Raw genomic sequence first — 23,752 nt, 5'->3', positions numbered from 1 at the left:
ACACTTCATTGTGGGAGGGCATGCTACTAATGGCCTTGAATGAGGCTGTTGTGTACCACCTCAAGAAGCCCTCTCTGGATTTGGAGGTATTGGACAACTATCATCCAGTCTCCAAACTTCCTTTCTGGGGAAAGTTATTGAGGCAGTGGTGAGGAAAACACTTATGGAGCACCCTAGAGGAAATGGATTGCCTCAATCCTCTAGAATCAGGATTCAGGTCTGGACATGGAACAGAGATGGCATTAGTTGCACTAGAAGTTTACTTCATTTGGGAACTGGGAAAGTGTGTCCACCCTACTCCTTTCAGACCTCTCAGCTGCATTAATCATGGTATCATTCTGTAGGAGGTAGGGATTGGGGGCACTGTGATTCAGAGGTTCCACTCCTTCTTCAATGGATGGTTCCAGTTTGGGGGGAGGGTGAAGATGGGCCCAACAGCTATTCCCTTGTGGGGTGCCCCAAGGGTTGATTCTCTCTCCCAAGCAAGTTAACATTTACAGGATGCCACTGGGAGAGGTCTCTGGAGGTTTGGGGTTTCATATAATCAATATGCTGAAGATTGATTGATTATGTGCCATCAAGTCGTTTTCAACTCCTAGTGACTACATAGATAGATATTCTTCATGCTGATGATACGTAGCTTTATATCACCATCCCAGCCCAGACTTGTGAAGCCACTGAAGTAAGTCCTGTCTGGGTGCCTGGAGGCCGTGAGAATCTGGATGGAAGAGAACAGGCTTACACTGAATTATAGTAAGATGGAATTACTGTTTGTCCACTGGGGTTTTCTGTCTGCTTCAGTGGTGTCTCTTGACTGGTTGGCACTAGCCCTGAAAAAGCAGGTCCGTGATCTGAAGGCTTTTCTTAACTCATGGCTCCTGCTAGAGCAGCAGGGGGAAGCTGTGGCCAGTGAGACCTTTGTTCAGTTTTGGCTGGTGGGTCAGTTGTGACTCCACCTGGAGCAGGGATCTTGCTACAGTCACTCATGCCCTTGTTATCTCTCACTTAGACTTTTGAAATATGCTGTCCATGGGACTGCCTTTGAACATCACCCAACAGCTGCACTGATCAGCCCGTCTGCTGACTGGCATAGAAGCACATTGTACCAATGCCGCAATCTTTTCACTGGTTGCCAGTAGGATTCCGTGTAGTCACCAGGAGTTGAGACTGACTCCATAGCACCAAATGAACCAACCTTAGAACCTTTATCTGGTACCTCATGGTCACAGAATAAAGTATAGATAACCATTGGAGGAGAAAATGGCTCTGTGTGTCCCAAATTTATCCAGGAGAACTTCAGGGCAAATTCAAATTTCTGAATTTTTTCCTCATATTTTCTTCAAGTAATCATCCTTCCTCATTAATAGATCACTGATATTGAGCCTTCACTGAGTTTCCTCTTCATTTATCTGGTGATGATGACACAGATACAAAATCACCTGGTGTTTTCCTCCCCCACACTCTTTCAGTATGAGAACAAGAAAGGATAGAGATCAGGGTGCAGCCAACACCTCTAGTTTTACTTGGGGAAGAGATAGTTTTAGAAATAAACTTCAGTAAGATGAATTAAACAGAATATTGAAACCCTAGGATACAAAAATTCAAGAAAACTTACAGTCTAGAGTGCAACATTTACAACAGCTGGCTCAACTTGGTGCCCTCCAAATACATTGGTACTACAGTATCCAAAATTTCAAGCCACCACAGAAATTGCAATCCCAACACAACCAGAAGGCAGCAAGTTGAAAAAGGCAGTTTTAGAGATCTGTTGCCTTATCCATGATTATGAATATGCTTCCCATAACTATCCTTTTGCTGTACAAGGCCCCCAAGGCCAACACGCAAGAGAAGGAATTCACACTATCATTCACTCAGTCCTAATGCTATCAACTTGGCCAAGAGTTGTTTCAAGTGAGTTCGAGGAAGCTGAGCTCTACCTTTGCATCCACATTGTAACTGGCAATACCAAGCGCTCAGCAGAGATACGCCTTAATTGAACTTAATTGTTTTTCTATTAGAGAGTTAAGATTTCCGGGAAAGTCTAACACAAATTAGTAGGTGCAGACTATAAAGCAAGGCCTTTTGACTCCACCCTGTGGCTGCAGTATTAAAAAGTGGGCCACCTGCTCAGACTGTTAAGTGGGAGCTAGAGTCACCCCCAGTTTAGGAGGAAGCAGAAATGACCATACTGGGTGGGTATGAGAACTTTAACTAGTTTCAGGAAGCTACATCAGGCATATTCTGTTGTTAGCAGCGGGTCTCTCTCCTCCTGGGGTTATTTGCGAGAGCTAAAAAGCAGTAAATGGTAGATAAGCTTGATTTCCTTTCAGTGACTAAGTTGCCTGAGCCCAAGAGGAAGGAAGTGTAAGAATGAGGAACTGTCAACTTTCTTGAGCTTCTGATGCTAAAGGGCACAGATGGTGTTGCTGATCATTAGTTGGGTCATACATCACTGCAAGGCAAAGTGTTTTTTCTCAGCTTGGCATATCAGGTAAACTCAGCCAGTGATTTGCAAATGGTGGTTTATGCCTTGGCATGCCACGTCAACCAGAGCTATTATAGTTTATTCAATAAATCATGGTTAAACAAACCATAATTCACATGGGTTAGCCTAATCACTGCTAACACAAACACAGATACAAATGCTATGGTGCAAAAGAGGCAAGAGGACTAACAAATGAATAAATCTGGAAGTACAGTAACTATATATTTCTTTTCTCATTGTCTAAACCAGTAATGGTGAACCTATGACATGTGTGTCAAAGGAGACACATCACGGTGTTCTGGGTGACACGCCAGTGTTCATCAACACCTGACAACAACTATGCTCCCTGAATTACCAAAGAAACTGAGGTTGTTTTACTTGCATTTCATTTTTGTAATTATTTGATGTTTCTTTATATAACACATAGCACCACACGATTGGACTGTATTTTTTTTAATATACAATGAATATGTAAATAATTGTTTCTCCTTTATTTGTGGGGTGGGGGGTAACATGCAAGCAGAGTCAAGTTAGGCATTTTCTGAATTTTTGACATGCCGAGCCCAAAAGGTTGGCCATCACTAGTCTAGACTTACTGAAGATTGTTGTTGTGAGCCACCCAGAGTTGTGTTTTAAGATGAGCAGCCATACAAATCAAATCAAATCAAATCAAATCAAATAAAAATAAAATAAAATAAAATAAAATAAAATAAAATAAATAATGATGGCAGACACTCTGTTGAAAGCTGCCAATGAGATTAAGTGCCTTGATTATCTCTCTACATTGTGGACAGAAATTCACATTTCTTCATGCGTGAAGATTCAGCAATGGCAAACTTTCTACCAGAATTTTGTGCCAGATACAAATGTTTGCAAGAATTGGCAAACAGGTGAAGGCTAGCATAAATTGGCAAAGATTTGCCAGGGTTGAACCCCACCAGGAAGCCAGGCATGAATTCTAGATGATAATAGCTTGGAGATAATATTTTATAAGTGCCCAGAAATTCATTCATTCTACAATCAACTACTGTAGTAGTTCTTTGAATTCTCTGATAAAGGAGGAGATGCAAGGAGTCTATTGTACACTCTAACTTCTCTTTAAAGCCAGCTGGAGACCAACTTTTCTCATGCTTACTGGACATGAGGGCTGGTAACCCGACTTACAAGCTAATTAAACATGACATCAAATGGTTTTTCCGCTTCTGCTGGATCAAACATATTGCTCGCAGAGAACGCCGGTTGCAGCTCTGCGATCAGAAGCCCTGAGTCAGTGCTTACAACCAAGCTGCTTCATCAATCAGCAGCGAACCGCCCCCTCCCACGAATTAAGTAAGAACGGGGAGTCCTCTGCGCCTACAGACGATGATCTTCATCTTCAATTCAACTCTTCCCCTCCCAGTTCATTAGATTCCGCTCATCCTGGCGAACCTCCGTTGCCCTGGAAGGAAAAGGGTCTTCTCGGCTCAAAACTGGAATTGCGAGAAGCCCCCTTCTCCTTCTCCAGACATCACCCACACAGACTTCTCCCTTCTCTTGTATCCAGTTCCCAGGAAGAAGCTCGCCGCTCGCCGACCTCTTGCCCCGTTCGGGGAAAAGGCCAGCGACTTTCTTCGTAGCCTTGGCAAACTTCACACCCTCCGAGCAAAGGACGGAAGAAAAGAAGCAAACTGCGCCTTTGCCTCGCAAGGTTCTGCCTTTCGGGGTGGGGAGGGGAGGGGGGAAAGTGCCCAGCATTGTGCATACGCTTAGCGGTACCCTGTTTTATTACGGACCCATATTCCAGGCTATCCCACTCCCCGAATGTGCCCGTCCAGACCTACCCGCGGTCGTTCTTGGGAGGCAGACGCACACGGAGACGCGGCACTTCCTCGCCGGGGGGTGGGGGGAGCGGAGAAAAAGCCCCTCTCCCGCTGGTTCTTTTGCGCTGCCGTGGCGCTAGGCGCCGCTTCTTCCGCCACCGGGACTCCGCTCTCGGCTAGGCGGAGCTGCTTGGCGGTAGGCTGCTCGAGGAGCGCCCGCGCAGCCGAGGCGCCCCTGCCCTTCAGGACCAGAATACGCAGCGGTTCCCCAGCCTGCCGGCCGAGCGCCTCGAGAAGGAGGAGACGGAAGGGGAGCATCGGGCACCAACTGGGAGAGGAGGGGAGCCACATCGCCGCGAAGGCGGGGCTTCATGGCCGGCCGGGCGTTTCAAAACTCCGCGAGCAACGTGGGCAGGACCCTGGAAGCGTATTGAGGTCGCGGGTCGGGGTGGGTTTATCGCGCGCTCTCGCGGGGCAGACGAGGCTGGAAGGTGTCCGCCCCCCAAGAACCCTTTGCGGAGGGTCCCCCACCCCTTTTAACGACAATAGAGCCGGGAGAGGGAGGAGAGAGAATTGCCTGTGTGATGCATTCCAGAAAAAACATGGCTCACTGCTTGAAAGAGACCGAGCGATCGATGCTATTCATTTCAGCTAACCAATTAAAGTATAACTCTAAGAGTTAAGACAATATTTCGGGTTTCCTCGCAAATACCCCTTCCTGGGCCGTTGATTTCAATATACTGAAAACGAGAATGGAGAGAAAAATGCACTGACACAGGAGATACTGAAAACAAAAACAGCAAAAGGGGGGGGGGATTCAAACGAACATTCGCCACCCCCCTCCCCAATTTCTCTTAATTTCTTAGAAAAACCCTCCGGGTTGCTTTTCTCCTGCCATTTCTGACTTGAGGAAAATAGATAAGAGCTTCCTTTTCTGAATAAAGTTAACACTTTTATTTTTGAGTGGTCTCCATCTGGAGAGCTGTATGGGAAGAAAGGTGAAGTATAAACAAGAAAAATAGTTCTAAAGAAATTGTCACATGTGCAGCAAATAATTAACACTTACAAACACTTCCTGCTGGTGCAGGACAACAACATGCAACCACACTTTCCTCCTTGTTGCCCAATACGGAAAACAGAGCAATAGATATTTCAAATGATTTCCTGTACATGTGAAATCTTCTGCAAGCACTTTTAGAACCTAAGCACCGTTTTGATGAGTTGAACTCACATCATCATCCATTTCCGGAAAGTCTCAAAGCACTAGCCAGAAATAGTTCAGCTTAGTCTTAGAATAGATGTGGTCACTGTGAGGAGCAGCAGTACAATACAGGAAATTCAAATCAATATAACAAAGAGAAAAAGAAAGAAAAGCAGAATTTGTTGATTTTTCTGTTTACAACTGCATCTTTATGACCATAAGAAGCAACATTCTTTTTTATTTTTAGCCTCAAGCACTTAAACTTGTTGGAAAGTCATATGGTAAAGAGAATAATGAAGCTGCTTAAGCAAAAGATTATACAGACTGAATTCTATAGCATGTGCAAAATAAACACATCTTCTATATAATTTCCTATATACGATTTAAGCAAGAGATGAAACCTGCAGTCATGGCAGTAAAATCTTTGCATTCAGAACCTTGTTTTGGTCAATATCTGCCTTCTGAGACCTTATGTTTTCAAGAGTTAAACGTTTGTTTTTATTTTAAAACTACAAGGTGATATAGTCAAACGACATTGAGCGGTATACATTTATACCTGTATGTGGTATATCTGCAGAATTACAGAATATATCCTCCAGAATACAGGCAGGTGACATAATGTGAGTGGCTTTGAAAAGAAAGGAATGATCAGTAGTGTGTTAAAAAGTACCTTGTAGAATTAATATGCTTTTCCAAGAAAAATACATGTAAAACCCCATTGTATCTCCTGCTATCTTCAGTATTACTTTCCTTGCTGTTTTAGTTATAAATAATCAGGGGGCTAGAACTTTTGGGACTCTTTAGCCTGGAAAAAATGGTGACTGACAGAGAGGACATGTGATGAAGCATACAGTCATTCACTGCATTGAGAGATTGTTCTTTCTCTGTTAAAACACTAGAACCAAGAAACATCCAATGAAGCTGACTGGAAGGAGATTCAGAAAAGGCAGAAGTATTTCATCCAGCACAAAATTAACCTGTGGAATTCATTATTTCAAGACAGTGACGATGGCCACTACTTTAGATGGCTTTAGAAGAGGACTAGATAAATCAAAGGATATCAGTCTTGAAGTTTCAATGCTACCTCTGTGTTGGGGACCACCATGCCTTGACATACTTTTTGCAGGGGAACAGGAAGAGGTGTTGTTTATTAGATTTTTAGATGGCTGTATTCTAATCATTTTCAGTATCCTTTTTGAAAAAATTCTACAGTATGATGGAAAACAATATAATACCATAAAATAAATGTTATTGTTAATTTAAAATTGGAGAACTATAATAGCTTCTATGGTGTTTTCCTAATGAGTTAAAAAGTCCTCCAGAAGCACTCCATTTTGACCTGTTTCTGAAAGTCAATAGGGTTGGGGCATGCCAAACCACCTCTGGAAGACTCTTTCATTAAACAAGCCACAACAGAAAAGGACCTCCTCCTAGCCTCAGCCCACCTAAATTCATGTCAGTGGGGATCTACCAACAATTTTTCCCATATAGTGCGTATCAGACAGGTTGATACTGGTTTAAGAAGATGGTCTGAAGGTACCTTGGTGCCAAGGCATATAAAGCTTTATAGGTTAAAGCCAGCCCTTTAAGTTGTAGCCAGGAACCTAACAGCAATCAGCACAGGGACCAAAATATGGATACAATATGTTTGTAGCGTCCAGTTCTAGTTAGCAAACAAAAATGTCACACCAACTGTATTTCCAGAGTGATCTTTAAAGGCAGCCCCATGTGGAATACGTTGCTGTAGTTCAACTGGATGGTCATAAGAACAAGAGTTATTGTTGCAAGAGCCTTTTGCTCTAGGTAGGGCTTCAACTAGTATACCAGCAGCCATGTGATCAGGACTGCCAAGTTATGAACCTGCTTCTCTAGGGGCAGTGCCACCACTTTGAGAGACAACATTACTGGAATCAACCAAGAATCTCAATGGACAGATAGCAGTTCTGACTTGGGTTCAGCTTCAGAATGTTTCTTCCCATCCAGCCTCCAGATATTGGAGCAGGACTTCAGTCATATATGTCTCCATTTCACATTTGCAGGTACCAACAGGCTACTCTTCCATTCTTGTATTCTCCTAATTCCCAAAGACCAGATTTAAACAACAGCATTTATTACATCTGATTTAGCAGATTTGACAATAGAGGGAGGGGTTTGAGACTTGTACATTTCTGTTCCTAATTTTTTTGGAATGCATCACACCCACAGTAATGTGAAAGGCAACATTTTATTAGCAGGAATTGGCATAAGGCAGGTTTCCCAAACCTGATGCTCTCCAATTGTGCTGGGACAGTTCCCAAATTTGCAGGGAGCACATAAGGTGTTTACATCTCAACACATCTGGAGTGTATTTCATTGGAAAGATTGGTGCAAGGGACTCACTGCCTTTTTCAAGAGTACCTAATTTGTTCAGCCACAGTCTAAACAAATTACAAACACAGCTACTCTAACTTCTTGGTATATGGCTACCTGTCTTGACCTCTTGTTTTGTAATAAAAATAAAAACAGCCAACCTGGTTTCCTACTAGGCTTAGAAATAGCTGAACCTTAGAAGTGTGCAATTATATTAACATTTCAATGTAACTTTTTGAAGAGGGAGCACCCCCTGACCCAGTCCCAAGTTCCAGTTCTGGAAAGTGTGCTTGGTTTACAGGTGAAATGTCAATGCCTCTGAAAAGCTTTGTTGACTCTCAGTGGTTTCTCACCATCTTTATCCATTCCTCAGGTAAATAAGACATGGCCTTCAAATTCTTAACAGCACAAATATTATATGTCAAAAATATATTTGTCAAATGGGAAGGCATACAGCCAGGCATCCTTTTCCAGTTCCACCCTGTTACATTCAGCATTTTGTCCGGCAAGACAAAACTCTCTTCCATTCTTGAAACCCAATCCTATGCATGTTTCTTTGCTTCAGTCTCATGCAGTTTTCCAAATATGATAGGGTCATAGCTTTTGGTTTGCCAAGTAATGAAACAGTTTATTTCCCCCTTCTCAAATATTGTCATTGCAATTCTGTGCTGGGTGAGCCTCATTGCCATCCACTAGTGGGAAGGAATGTTGCTCAGCACATTTTCCCATCTGCAATGTGACTTGGATCAGTCTCACCCTCATATTGTGGATCCATTTAAAAGATTTTTTTAATCCCAATACTGTAATGTATGCAATTAGTATTTCTACTATACTCCTGCAATACAAAGAAAAGTACCCTGCTAAAACCCAAGAACATCCCTTTTTTAGGCAATGACAATTACTAACATTATACTGTATATGAATATATTAATAAAGGGTTGTAAGCATTATGCCATTATTATAGTATCTCTTAGCAAAGGTACCATACTTACCATACTACAACCATCTCCGCTTCAAAACAAAAGTAGTCATAACTATTTGTGAAGTTTTCCAGGACATTTCAGCTGGGTGGGACCATATCTTAGGGCCTGGTTGGACTAGGTAGGACTATGTCTTAGGCCTTTAGGGCACACTGATCACAAATATACATCCATAGTGTTTTCCATTTTTATTTTTCCATAAGCAAAATCTGATTTCGATGATGTAAAGTTCTGTGCCTTCTGGGTCTAACAATCAGAGGTCGTAAATGAACATTGTTTCTGTAGCTCCAGGATCCAGATTAGAACAAGACAAGCAATCCCCAGGAAAAACATCCATAATACAACCCAGTAGTAGGTGGGTATGGAGAACCAGGCTCTGCAAAGCTCCAATTTAGGTCTTTTCGCCCTGCCAAGAATACATTTTAAAAGAGTCACCTAGTGTAATTAAATATCAAAACTGATATCTTAGCTGAAAATGAAAGTTCAGACCTATAGCTCAAACCCCAAAATATATTCATATGTGGAGTCCTTGGTGCTCTCTTAGCTTGGTTGTTTGCTTCCAGATATTTCATTACCATACTAGGTTACATCATCAGTGCGAGTGAGTGTGAGGTTTGCTCCCTGTTTATATACAGTAATTTGCCCTGCCAGTGTTGGTGGGGGTGTGGTTTTCTCTTTGGTAGTTCCTTGATTAGGGTATTGTTTTCTGCTTGTTTGTCTGGTGTTAATTCCTGGTTATCTGGGTATAGGCTGCTGGAGAGGATGTGTTCTGGTCTTTTTGTTTACTTCTTAGCTTTTTTACTATCTCTTTTGAATGGTGTGTAAATGTGGTTATCTCTATGTGTCTATTGATGGCTGACTTGTCTGAATGCTAAGCTTCCAAGAATTCCCTAGTGTTTTTGGATTTAGCTTGGCCTAAGATGCTCACAGTTTCCCAATTGAAACTATGATTGAGTCTGTCCATGTGTTGTGAGATTAAGAAGTTTTCATTGTATCTTCTTACCGCTAGTTGGTATTCATGGATGTGCTCTGCTAGTCTTCTGCCTGTCTGTCCTACATAGTGGCTGTTACAGTCCTTACATTGTATGTTGAGTCATCAAGCCAATTCCAAAAATGTTAGAGAATTCCTGGAAGCTTGGCAATCAGACAAATCAGCCATCAATACACACATAGAAATAAACTATATTTACACACCATTCAAAAGAAACAACAAAAAGCTAAGAAGGAAACAAAAAAGATCAGAACACATCCCCTCTAGCAGCCAATAACCAAATAAACAAGGATTAACACCAGACAAACAATCAAACAGAAAACAATATCCTAATCAAGGAACTACCATGGAGAAAACAACACCCCCACCAACACTGGCAGGGCAAGCTTCTGTATATAAAAGGGAGCAAACCCCACTCACTTGCACTGATGATGTTAGCTAGTTGAGTAATGAAATGTCTGCAAGCAAACAACCAAGCTGAGAGAGCACCAAGGGCTCCATAGTTCAACCTCAGCTACATATATTCTCTTCTACTGGATATTCATATATGTTTCCCAGATTTACAGATTCCACTTTCATTATTAGCAGACATAAAAGCAAAGTAAAATAAAAGAAATAAAAAATTATGCAACAGTCCATCCATTGCTTAATTCCATATTCGTACATTTTCTATTCACTTTTTTTTAGCCATAAGGGCAAGAACCCTGGTTTTAAAATATAAAACAAGGATATTCTCAGCAAGTTAAACCCTGTACCTGATCCCACCTTCTTTGTTGCCACAGAAGCATAAGTGGAATCAAATGAATAGCTTATTTAAGCATCCTAGAGGAGCCAGTCAGATGTCTCAGAGAAGGCTACAAGCAGGACATGGACAATACTTGCTCCTGGAATTCATTGGCCATGTATTGCCATGTATCATGACTACTACAGTAATCACTGATGGTTCTACTGTTTGTAACTTCACCTATGGGCCTGTACTCTCCCTCATTGCTACTTTAAACCCATCAGAGCTAGTATCCATCCTCACCATGGCAAAACTTCAAAATCCTTGTTAAGAGGCCACCACAGGTGACAACAATAGAAGGCAATATTTACTCACAGCAGAACATTTTCTTCCAGTTCTTCACATTCCTTATTTGCCTCCTCAGTACCCAATCCTTCATTGGGATCTTCTAGACTTTTGCCAGTGTGGCTTCTGCTTCTAAGTTCTGAATCTCTCCTGGAAAAGACAATAGCAGGGATCCTTTATTGTCAGCTCCAAAGAAAGAAGCTTATAGCACTGCTGGGGATAGACAACTTTGCTAAAAAGGCCAAGGAAGCCAAAAGGAAATGCTCATACCAGCAGCTTTGTTGAGCCTGACTTCTGAACACTGAGTCCCATTTTGGAGACAGTCCAAAGACAGACAGTGATTAACTTGATTATCCCTATGGTCTCAGACAGCTGCCTTTGCTTTACACAGTAATCATCATAGATGAATCTGCATATGTCTTAATGGCCCACTCCTTTCAGAGGGCCACGTTTCTTTCTTCAGTATCTTTTTACCCTACTTCTCTTACCATTTTATGGCTTGCAACTGCTTCCTGACATCTTAGATCAAGGAAATGCTTTTTTTAAAATGCCTATGCTGAAATAAAAGGTATACTCTGAACACGTGCTTCTCACATTTTAAAATAATCGGAGCAGCATCATGACTACAGGAGTAACAAAATGAATATCTGTAACTTCAACCACATACATGACTCCTAGCCTGACTGCAGAATGATTTTAACAATAAAGAGTCAGTATTGGCCTCTGTATCTACGTGCTAATCCAGGGCTAGGTTGCCAGTGCCCCCGTCACCTGCTGATCCAGTCCTGCCTCCCAAGCTTTATACACTGGCAGAAATCTTTTGTTTCCCACATCAGAAAAACTATATGTCAGTGGCTAATGGTATCAGAAATAACTTTGTATAAATACTTAGAGCTGGAGACCAATCAGAGCTCTGAGATGTACACGGGTTGGGATATCTATGCTTTGAAAATGATTTGACACCTTGTTGTCTAAAATAACCTTATATTTCAAAAGTAAATCTGTCACAGAATTTAACTCACCTTGGAAACCATTTTCAGATCAGAATTATACACAGGCTTGTACCACATCTAAAATTTAGGTTTCTCTTAATATAAAGTCTTTATTGCCCAGACTGAAATTCTTAATATTTTAGGCTTTATGCTGTGTTGAGTATTACTGTTGATATTTATATGATTTAAATTTTACCAATTGTTGGTAGATTTTAAAATGATATAGTATATTCAGTTACTTGAACTAATTAACAAAATATTGATTCATGAATGTTTTATTCTTCTTTCTTCACCTCTCCTTTTCCTTTTTGTTTCTTTATTTCTCCTTCAAATGCTTAATAAAATGTATCTAATAAAAGAGAAAATAGTTGGAGGAGCTGCTGCAGAATGTAAGGAAGCATAAGTGCAGTACCTGTAAAACAGCTGCATCCTTTTTCAGCTGCTTTAATAAGTCATGTCATTAGCAACCCTGTCTTTAGCCTGAAAAAAGATATGTATGCTTTAAAAGATGCTTCACTCACACTCTCACATGTTCCAAAGGATCTCTTTTGGATAATTTTTGAAGGCCTAATTAAAGGCATTCACACTGAAATCATTTTATCCGTGGCAAAAATAAGTGTGAAACAAACCCCTATCTCTACTTTGCTTACAGGGTGCCAGGGCGCCATAGTGGGAAAAGCTTTGGACTAGATACGGGAGCTCATAAGTTGACTGGGCTAGCCCCTCTCTCTCAGTCCAACCTATACCAGCTGTGGCCAACTGAAAGAGGGAGAGCTTCTGGGCCATCTTGAGCACCTGAGGTAACATGACAGTAATCTTACAATTAAAGACAGAAATAAATAAAATTGCATAGCTACCTCTGGAAACAAAAATAAATACTTTAAGAGGGCTTGTGATCCCTCAAAAGAAAAGCGATACACTGGTTTCCTAAGACTGGCTCTAGTTTAAGGCTGCTCAACCTGAGGTCCCAGAGCTACATCTCCTACCTCCGAAGCCTTGAGTGCAACCCTGGAGACCCGCAAGAGTTGTAAACAAATCACAGGGGTTAATGTATCAGAAAGGGGAAACTGTTAAGTACTTGGGATTAAGTTTATTATATTGAAAATCAATGCATATTTAGCTTTCTGCCTGGCTTCATTCACTTCTTAACCCTGAGCTGCTTCCTTCTGGATCTCTCTCTCTCTCTCTCTCTCACACACACACACACACACACACAGCACAGAGGCCAAATGCAGCCCATTTCTAGCAGAAAGGATGCCCGGAGATGCCTTACCTTTCTGCACAATGGCTTCTTTCCCTGCTACAGTGGCTGCTATTTGCTTCTTGCAGGCTTTGCTGTGAGAAGCTGGAAGGGCCTGGATGCAGGATCGGGTGATTCTCTGCAGGGTCTTCTTGGGAGAAATGGGACTGTCTGTGGTGGGGAAACAAAGAGAAACCATCACATCAAGGGCTGGCTAAAACAGTTCTCGGTGCGTGAGTGAAGCTCCTTGTGTTAGCTGATCCCTACCTTTCTGGACTTTCCTCTTTGACTATCATTCGCTTAACCACTTCTCCCTCAAGGGCTTGCCCATTTTCAGAGCTATGAAACTGCTGCAGAAATAATCAGAGAAAATTGTGAATGCAAGCGGAAGTGTGGCAAAGAAGCTGTGATTGGCATTAAGGTACTCCCATAATTGTATCAAGTCTTGTATGATTTAAAGTAATTTCAAGAATGAAATTTTAATGTAAATTTCTTGTCTTCGTGGAGTAAAGCTGGAAAATATAAGCAACTAAAAGGTATCCCAATTCTCTATGCCAGCGGTTTTTAAACATTTTGGTCTCAGGACCCCTTTACAGTCTTAATTTTTTTAAAATATAATTTTATTAGAGTTTACAAATACAAAGACAAAAGACTGATACAAACTAAGGAAAATATAAAAAGTAAAGAAAAAAAGAGAAATGTAAAGAGATAGAAAAAAGAAAGGAAAAAGAAGATATATAAAAGATGATTCCCCCCTCCCTCCAGACAAGTATAAACAATTTCAGTAACTTAATACCTTCTCTAGTATTTCAATTAAAAAAAAAAGATCCCTTCTTCTCATATCTCATCCCTTATCAATAATCAAATTGTAAAAACTCATCATTCAATCCTAATCAGCAAAAGTCTATTAAGAGCTACCAGAAATAGTAACATATGTATTTTAACCTTAATCAAATAAATCCATTTTGTAATCCAGCTTATCACTTTCTCTAAGAAGTAAAGCAGAAGAAATCTCTCCCCACTTATAAACCTCATCATTCAGTCCTGGTTAAAAAAAACCAAACCCATTAATAGCTAACAGAAACCACAACATATATTTTAACCCTGGTCAAATAAGTTGACTTTGTAAACCTTCTGTTTACTTTTAAAGAGCTTGATCTTTAGTCCTGTCAAATAATATCCCACAAGATGATTTCTTATCATTTTTTCTTTGCCTCCTTCCAGGGACAGCTTCAGTAGTTTCTCTTCGTTCCATCTCAAAAACAGCTTCATTGGTTTTATACATTCCTTCTGTAGATCCAAGATAAGAAGGCTTTCCAAGTCACTCTTCTGATTTATTATTTGTATGTCTCCTTTAATTATTATGACATCAGCATTTGTAGATCCATTCTGACATATTTTTCCATATCACTTTTATAATTCAGCATTTTTTTAAACTCCAAATCCACATTCAAATCAACCTCAGTCTCTATTTTATCCCATAAAATATGTTGTTCTTCTATATCTTTTGTTATAGTATCAGACAATCTTGTAAGTTATTTCTGAGTACATTGTTCCCAAACAGCCTTAATCTCTTCTATAGTCAAATAGTATTGCTCCATTGTATTAATGGGTCTCTTCTCCTTTAATTGTAATCATTTATTCTCTCTGGTTCCCTTCAAGTTCCCTCTTGTCATCTGTTTATTTTCCAGTCAACAAAACTTTCCTATGGGAGGATTTCTTACAATTAATTTCAAAATCTTCATAAGTTCTTTTATAAATCTTCAAACACCCCACAGGAAATATTCTTTCAAGTCCATCTAGCCCCTTAACTTTCCAAAATCCACATTGTAGTCTCCCTTTTGCTTTTTTCCAAAAAGTATATATATTTTTTAATCCTTACACTTACATGGAGCTTCTTTCATTCAGGGTAGAAGGAGATTCTCCTGACGTAATAAAACTTGCCCTTCGGAAGGTTCTTAATTTCTAAAAAAATCAGTAAAAATCAGCTTCCTAAAGTAATTAAGAGAGGAAGTAGGTGAACCCAGTGTCTCTTTGAAAGGTACCAAACCATGGCTTAGGCAGGATGGCTTTCCCCTGGCTGCCAGAACTCTCAGACCCACTGGAGATTGCTATTTTGTGATCTCTTTGCAGGGAGATTCTGTATGGAGCAAACTTGTGGGTGATCCTTGTCCTCTCCTTGATCCAGAGAGTAGTCCCAAGATGCTGATCCATTCACCAGCTCTTCTTTCACCACAGTCGCCAGCTCTGCAAAAGCGGAGCCATGTTCAGTCCACCACTGCTCAGAAGTCGAGCAAAGCCAGGACCCCTTTACATTCTTAAAAATTATTGAGGACCCCAAAGAGCTTTGGTTTATGTGGGAAATATCTAATTAGAAATTAAAACTGAGAAAATTTAAAATATTTATTTCATTTTGTGGACCCCCTGAAAAGATTTCAGGGACCCCCAGGGGTCCCCAGTCCACACTTTGAGATCCACTGCCCTATACAACCTACTAAATTCTCAAGTTAGAGTAGAGGAGTATGGAAGTGGCCTAGACAAAGCTATTCAACAGCCATTATGTAAACACCAGCTTAGACTTGAAAGGGAGAAAGGAGTGAGAAAGAAGCTCAAGACTGCTCCATCTTGGTTCAATAAGAGGTGGGAAAGGGAAGCTCCACCAGGCTTTCAAGACTCCATTATGGTACCCTGTAATAATAAAGTAGGCTTTCAGTTGTTCTTGTGGAGTCTATTTCCTGACCTGGCCTACCTCAAGGGCTGACAGCATGGATGATTCTTGGCAGATGATCCTTTTGTTTCAGAGGGGGAAACTTCTTCCCACTGTCAATGAAATGACAGGGACAAAAACTAATGACAAATAGAGCTGTAAGGCTGCAGTTAAAGGGAACTGAGGTTTTCAACGTCAGTTTATGTAGGCATTCACTGGCTTCCAAGGAGTGCTAAAGTATGAAAGGAGGGTTATGGCCACACAAGCAATCTAAGCCCCCAATGTTTGAGCATTTCTGGCTGCTAATAGATACCTTTACCTGTCTGGGCTTGAGATCTGAAGAGGAAGAATGAACCTGCCACATCCAGTGTGTTGAATAAGGCTGAGAAGTGCATGCAGCCACTGAGCTGCAAAATGTCCACTGTGGCTCTTTGTAGCCAGCAGAATGTCAGGTTCGGTCAGCACGAGGTTTCAGGGAAGCACGGGGCTGCAGGGAAGCTCGCAACCAGACCACGCGGAATCCACCGGCGGTAGCTAGCGGGGAAAAGAGGAACCGAAAGCGCCGCTAATTAACGAGCCACCTGCGGCCAGCTAAACAGGAAAACCGCAGCGGAAGCTTTTAATTATGAACTGATAACGGCGCGAGCAAGCAAGGAACGGGGCCGCAGGGCAGCGAAACAAGATCGCAACGCAGCACAGAACCCGCGGGTCTGCACGTAGCAGGGAGGAGCCAACCCAGCCGGAGGGGGACTGGCAATCAAGGACAATGGACTCTGACCGACCCTGCCATCACGAACGATCAGGGGGGACATTGGGGGGCCTAATAGCCCACAGCCGCAACGCGATCACGAGGCGGGAACAAGCGCGGGAAGGTGGGAATATAACAAGTGATGCAATTGTACCAAGCCAGTCCTGGCTTTGCTTGTGACTACTACGTTACGCATGAGTAAACCTTCTTTGTGAACCACACGTGTCACGAGAGTTTCTCTGTCGAACGGGGCAAATCTCACATAAAGCCAGGACTCACCGTCAGCGCTACCCGGTACCACCGAGGAGCGTTTTCTTTCTCAATACAGGCATGACCAGCGACGAGGAATCCGTGGGTCAGCTGGAGCGCGAGGGATCCAGGTTCGCGGAAGGGCGGTCGGAGCCGCCCGGGAGCGACGGGGCAGCGGCCAGGGCCGGGCGCACTCCATCCGAGCGGTGGTCGATGGGCGTGAACCAAGGACCAGACGATTCGGGCGTTACGATGACCCGGGGTTCGGGGTTCCGGAACCGTGAGTGGAGCGAGAAATTCGCCCGACTAGAGGAGAGAGCCGAGCGACGCCTAGACGCCGTGGAGGCGATGCTCCAGACCCTACTACAGAGAGTGGGGCCACCGGCGGTGAACGAGGAGGCGAGCGACAGGGGGGCGGTCCGACACCCCCGCCGGCACCACCCACGGCGCCCCGGTCGGAGGACCAACGGGCGGCAGACGCCCTGAGACTTCGAGGTATCACTGGGAAGTTCTCAGGGGACCCCGAGCAGCTGCCGCACTTTCTGACGCACGTCAGGGGGTTCATGCAGAGGGGTGGTCACCTATTCGCTAGAGACGAGGACAGGGTATCCTACGTGGCCGAGCTGCTAGATGGCCAAGCCGCCAGCTGGGTGATCGGGCTGTACGATGCCAACGCGGCGGAACTACGGAGTTTCCCGGACTTCATGCAGGCGCTCCGGGACAGATTCGAGGACACATTGAGCGCCAAGCGGGCGGAGGACGACATCCTACAATTCAGACAGCGGGGCAAATCGGTATCGGAATATGCCCTGGAGTTCCGGAGGTTGGCCGAGAAGCTCGCGGACTGGCCGGAGTCCCTGAAGGTGAAGTATTTTAAGAGGGGACTCAACCCAGAGATCCTGGAACGGGCACTGGGGCGGGACGACCCGTCCACAGTGAAGGATTGGATCTGGCTGGCCGGAACGGCGGAATCGGCGTGGCGGCAGATCCAACAGAGCACAAGACAACGGGACCAGACGAGGGACCGGCCGAGGGAGAGGACCCCCGAGGAGAGACGGAGCGGTCGACGGCAGCCCACCGGGAGGCGAGAGGCGACCAGAGCCCCGAATCTGTGCTTCCGATGCGGAGGCAGAGGCCACCGAGCGGCGCAGTGCCCGACGGAGCGGGAAGGCGCCCCACCACGGCCCGAAGTCAAACCCCCGCGTGCGAACGGGAAAAGGACCGGTGACCGACCGTGGAAGGGGGCAGTGGCGGCGGTGACCGAGAAAGGACGCGGGGGGTGGTCGACCCCGGAGACAGCATCCTCCGGAGAGGACTCGGAGCCGGCGGGAAACGAGGCGCGCTCGCACTGAACGGCGTCCCAGTGCGAGCAGGGGAGTCGAGGCGCGCGGACCCAATAGGAGACGAGGACTGCCCACCGTTCCGGGTGAGGATACACGTCCGGGGGGGTGAGATCCGGAGGGGAGGCGCAGCTACGGGCGCTACTGGACTCGGGCTGCACCCACTGCTTGATGCACCCAGCGGTGGTCTCGGGACTCGGGCTACAGCTGAGGCGCCTCCGGGAGCCCATTTCATTCAGCCAGTTAGATGGCACGCTGGCAGGGGGGGGGCCAGCTCAGTATTACACCGAGCTGGTCCAGATGACGATCGGGAGTCACCGGGAAGAACTGAGGTTCGTGGTGGTCCCGGTGGCCGACTACGCGGTGGTACTCGGCTTGGCGTGGCTGCGGCGGCGGAACCCACGAGTCGACTGGACGGCGGAGGCAGTGCGGTTCGGGGTCGACAGACCGGCGAGGGGCGAGAGCAGAGGGGACCGAGCCGTGGAGACGGAGGCAGCCGCAACCACCGGCGGACAAGCGGAGGGTCCGGGACACCGGGAGACGGGGCGAGAGCAGATGGGGCCCGAGACCCGGGCGGCAACAGCAACAGCAGCAGCAGCAGCGCCGGGACCCCGGAGACCCGCCACGATCCCGAGGCGAGCGGAGGCAGCGGCGACTGGCGAGGCGACCGCAAAGCGAGGGGCCGGACCCGGGAACCCCCGACGGGCGGCGGAATCCCGAGGCAGTACCGAGACCTGGCGGCAGCGTTCGGGGAGAAGGAGTCTGACCAGCTCCCACCACACCGGCCCAGTGATTGCGCCATCGAGCTAGAGCCAGGAGCGACCCTGCCTAAGCCAAAAATGTACTCCCTGTCGAGGAGGGAGATGGGAGCCCTGCGCGAGTTCATAGACAAGAACCTAGCACGGGGATTCATCCAACCCGCGAAGTCACCATTAGCGGCCCCGGTGTTATTCCGGGAGAAGAAGGACGGCTCGCTCCGTATGTGCGTAGACTACCGGGGGCTGAACGCAATCAGCACGGAGTACAAATACCCCCTCCCCTGATGAAGGACTTGATGTCGCATCTGTCGAAGGGGAGGGTGTTCACAAAACTGGACTTGCGCGAAGCCTACTTCAGAGTTAGGATTCGCGCAAAAGATGAGTGGAAGACGGCGTTCAACACCCCGCTCGGAAGCTACCAGTTTTCCGTGATGCCGTTCGGATTAAAAGGGGCCCCGGGGGTATTTATGCAGCTAATTAATGAGGTGCTGCACGACCTACTCTACCGGGGTGTCCTGGTCTACCTGGACGACATCCTCATCTACACCGAGACCCTGGCGGAGCACGTGAGCCTGGTGCGCACGGTGCTCCAGAGACTGCTGAAGGCACAGCTGTACGCAAAGCTCTCGAAATGCGAGTTCCATCGACAGCAACTAGACTACCTCGGCTACCGAATATCCAGCCGGGGAATTGAGATGGACCCGGCGAAAGTAAGGGATGTCCTGGGCTGGGAAGCGCCGCGAACCCGGAGGCAACTCCAAAGCTTCCTAGGGTTTGCGAACTTCTATCGTCAGTTCATCCCGAACTTCGCCCAAATCGCCCTTCCCTAACCGACCTGCTAAAAACCAAGGGCACTGGGAAACCCCCAAGCCCAGCATGGCACTCGCGTGGACTGCAGAATGCCAGGGGGCGTTTGAGGAACTAAAACAGCGGTTCACCGCGGAGCCGATCCTGCGCCATCCCGACCCAGACCGGCGGTTTATAATCCAAGTGGATGCATCAGACGTGGCAACGGGAGCAGTCCTGCTCCAACCCAGCCCGGAGGGGCCATCCACCCGTGCGCCTACGCCTCCCGCAAATTCACCGAGACGGAGAGGAGGTGGATGGTGTGGGAGAAAGAGGCGTACGCGGTCAAGTGGGCGCTGGCCACGTGGAGGCATCTACTGGAGGGGGCAACTGAACCGTTCGAGGTGTGGACGGACCATAAGAACCTCGAGGCCCTGAAGACCCCGCGTAAGCTATCCCCCAAACAGGCACGGTGGTCCCAATACTTCGGGAGGTTCAGGTTCACACTGAAACACATCCCCGGGAAGCGCAACTTCTTAGCGGATGGACTGTCTCGCATGCCCCAACACGCCAGCCTACGGGAGGAGATCGTGGACTCCGTCATCCCCGCCAGCAGGCTGGCTGCAAAGGCGGTGACCCGAAGCCAGACCAAGGGGGAGCGACGGGACGCGGCGTCTGAAGTAAGGCAAGGGTTCGCGGAGGCAGCGGAGCGGGACGGTTGGCTCAAGCAGAACCGAGAGGCGCTAACCGGCCAAGAGGGGTTGTGGTGGCACGAAGGAAAGCTGTACGTGCCCGAGGGTTGCCGACGGGAGGTCATGGAGAGAGCCCACGACAGCCGGAGCGCGGGGCATTACGGCTTCGTAAAGACACTCCACTTAATCCGGCGGCAGTTTTGGTGGCCCACGCTCCGGAAGGACGTGGAGGAGTACTCGGGGGGTTGCCCGGTGTGCGCAACAGCGAAAGGAGCCAAAGGCAAACCTAGAGGCCTACTCCAGCCGGTAGCGGAACCCGACGGCCCTTGGCAAGAGGTCGCCATGGACTTCATAGTGGAGCTCCCGGAGAGTAAGGGGAAGACCGCCATTTGGGTGGTCACGGACTTATTCTCCAAACAAGCGCACTTTGTAGCGTGCCGGCGAGTCCCCACGGCCGAGGGGCTGGCGAAACTGTTCGTGCAACATGTCTACCGACTCCACGGCGCACCTCGACGTATCGTCAGCGATCGGGGCGGCAACTTCATCGCGCGGTTCTGGCGGGGGTTCCTGAAGCGGGTGGGGACGAAACAAGCCCTATCCTCCGCGGCGCACCCGCAGACGGACGGAGCCACGGAACGCCTGAACGGGGGCTCGAACAGTACCTGCGCTGCTACGTGGGGCACCAACAGGACGATTGGGCGGAGCTACTACCATTCGCGGAGGTGGCATACAACAACGCCGTCCACAAGAGCACCGGGTTCTCTCCGTTCAAAGTAGCCACCGGGAGAGATTTCGTCCCCATGCCGGAGCTGCCTCAGCCGGAATCCCAGATCAACTCCCTGGACGCCTGGTTCGCCCAAATCGACGAGACCCGGCGAGCGGCGCACGCGGCATTGCAAAGAGCCAAAGCCGACTACAAGAAGCACGCGGACCGCAAGAGGCTCCCCGAGGAAAAGTGGAAAGTGGGGGACCAGGTGTATCTGTCAACCAAAAACCTAAAGACGCACCAGGCATCGAAAAAACTCAGCCCGAGGTTTGTGGGGCCGTTCCCCATTTCGGAGGTCATCAATCCGGTGACCGTCAGGCTGACGCTCCCGAAAAGCCTCGGGAAGATCCACCCGGTGTTCCATTGCAGCCTGCTAAAGTTGCACCAGCCGGGGAACGCCTGGCACAAGGCGGAGGGAGTACCACCACCCATCATGGTCGGGGGGGAGCAGCATTTCGAAATCAACCGGATACTGGACGCCCGGAGGCACAAGGGGCAGACCCAGCTCCTAGTGCAATGGAAACATTTAACCAAGTCCCACAGCGAATGGGTGAGTAAAACCCACATAAGGGCGCCGGACCTAGTGCGGGACTTTTACAGTAAATACCCCAGGAAGCCGAAATAGGACCGAGGGGGGGGAGTTGTCGTCAGGGGGGCGGCATGTCAGGTTCGGTCAGCACGAGGTTTCAGGGAAGCACGGGGCTGCAGGGAAGCTCGCAACCAGACCACGCGGAATCCACCGGCGGTAGCTAGCGGGGAAAAGAGGAACCGAAAGCGCCGCTAATTAACGAGCCACCTGCGGCCAGCTAAACAGGAAAACCGCAGCGGAAGCTTTTAATTATGAACTGATAACGGCGCGAGCAAGCAAGGAACGGGGCCGCAGGGCAGCGAAACAAGATCGCAACGCAGCACAGAACCCGCGGGTCTGCACGTAGCAGGGAGGAGCCAACCCAGCCGGAGGGGGACTGGCAATCAAGGACAATGGACTCTGACCGACCCTGCCATCACGAACGATCAGGGGGGACATTGGGGGGCCTAATAGCCCACAGCCGCAACGCGATCACGAGGCGGGAAAAAGCGCGGGAAGGGGGGAATATAACAAGTGATGCAATTGTACCAAGCCAGTCCTGGCTTTGCTTGTGACTACTACGTTACGCATGAGTAAACCTTCTTTGTGAACCACACGTGTCACGAGAGTTTCTCTGTCGAACGGGGCAAATCTCACACAGAAAAGGTAGGAACTTGGCACAACACATTTTTTCAGTAATGATATAACAGAAACCCAAAGGTTGCACAGATCAAAGCAATGAATCCAATAAATATGGATCCCATGGGGAGGCCAAAAAAAAAAAAAAAATTTCATCTAGGCTGAAAGGAAATAGAAAGGGTGCTTCTTTTTGTACTTTCTTTTTTCACCAATTTGTGTCACTTTTGCAGACGCTTAGGACTTTATCTTTGGGTTACTTAGTTAAAAAAAATCCTGAAGCTACCAGAAATGTATGTTTGGGGAGAAATTTAAGGTTGGATGGCTACAGTTGCAAGACAGGAAACCACAGTGTATTACTGATGCCTTGGAATAGTTAAAGCATGGTTTTCATCTGGAAGACCACTTGGGAACCTTTAGTAAAGCTCATCTTGACTGGGGAAGGGGGCATCCAGTAGGAAGCACAACGGCCAAAGAAAGCATACTGTCAACAGATAATATCATCCATGTCCATCCATCAGGCTTTCCCAACCTGAATTCCCACCAGTATGGCAGTTCTCAGAATTGAAATGCAACATGTCTAGGGGGCACCAAACTGGAGAAAGCTGACCTACCTAGTTTAACATTACTCTTCAGCTTGGAACTAGAACATTCTGGAGAGATTGAGATAATGTTAATAGTAAGTTTTCTAGCTTTGGGCTAGAAACTTGTAAATGAATTTAGAACTGGCCTAGAAAGGATGAGAAAGATGATCAGCTGGTAATGGAAATACACTTGTGATATTCTTGCAAAAGCCCATAATAATAGAAAGGACTCCTTACCATCAGTCTGGGTACAACTGCAATGCTGACTCGACGCCGAGCTGAACCCTGGGATGCAAAGAATTCTGATTAGCATGCCTACAGCTTTGGATTGAGTGCTATGGGGATCATGTTTTCCTCAAGGGTATTCCAGGGTCCTTTCCTGAATCTACAACTTTCATAAAGGGAGAAGTCAAGCCCATCTGTATACTTAAATAGCAGGAAAAATCTACAGGTAGGTTCTAGGCAGTAGGTTGCCACGAAATGAAGAAATAAACTTTCTTATTTAGCCATTAGCACTAGGCTTTTCTAAATATTTAATTTGGCTAGCACTTGGGTGCTTTTGAACTCATCCTGGTATTCTCCTAGATACCTTCTCTGCAAAAATTCTGCCTTAGAAAGTTTTGCTTTGAGCCCTATTCTAAGACATCCAGCTAGCAGTTCATTTGCCAGGGGCCACATAATGATAGGGTTCACACATCATACTAAGTTATGTTCTGCTTAATCAAGGTTTAGCACAAAAAATACAAGTATCTGGACCTATACAGCACACTCAACTCTGTTTTACAAATCACAGTGCATGGGTTCACCCAATA

The 23,752-nt window shown here is 46.4% G+C and overlaps 2 protein-coding genes across 2 annotated transcripts in view; both read right to left on the bottom strand.

Annotated features, from left to right (window-relative positions):
• Positions 1 to 4,568, bottom strand: part of MICAL1 (microtubule associated monooxygenase, calponin and LIM domain containing 1) — a 50,954-nt gene extending 46,386 nt beyond the window's left edge. Inside the window, exon 1 of the mRNA XM_007426577.4 lies at positions 4,306 to 4,568. The gene's annotated coding sequence lies outside the window, so the exon portion shown is untranslated. The remainder of the gene's footprint in view (positions 1 to 4,305) is intronic.
• A 4,281-nt stretch (positions 4,569 to 8,849) lies between these two features.
• The window catches only part of LOC103059318 (uncharacterized), a 31,338-nt gene continuing 16,435 nt past the window's right edge, over positions 8,850 to 23,752 (bottom strand). The window contains exons 11-15 of the mRNA XM_025165643.1: positions 23,178 to 23,225; positions 13,374 to 13,456; positions 13,140 to 13,277; positions 10,905 to 11,024; positions 8,850 to 9,220 (exon numbers count right to left, since the gene is read on the bottom strand). Of these exons, the coding sequence (XP_025021411.1) occupies positions 9,061 to 9,220; positions 10,905 to 11,024; positions 13,140 to 13,277; positions 13,374 to 13,456; positions 23,178 to 23,225 (549 nt within the window). The 3' untranslated portion in view covers positions 8,850 to 9,060. The remainder of the gene's footprint in view (positions 9,221 to 10,904; positions 11,025 to 13,139; positions 13,278 to 13,373; positions 13,457 to 23,177; positions 23,226 to 23,752) is intronic.

This window comes from Python bivittatus, unplaced genomic scaffold, assembly GCF_059951505.1.
Source record: "Python bivittatus isolate LINGU-HERP-01145 unplaced genomic scaffold, Pbiv_v1 ctg000700_np1212, whole genome shotgun sequence".
Taxonomy (NCBI): Eukaryota; Metazoa; Chordata; class Lepidosauria; order Squamata; family Pythonidae; genus Python; species Python bivittatus.
This window is presented reverse-complemented; position numbering and strand designations above follow the sequence as displayed.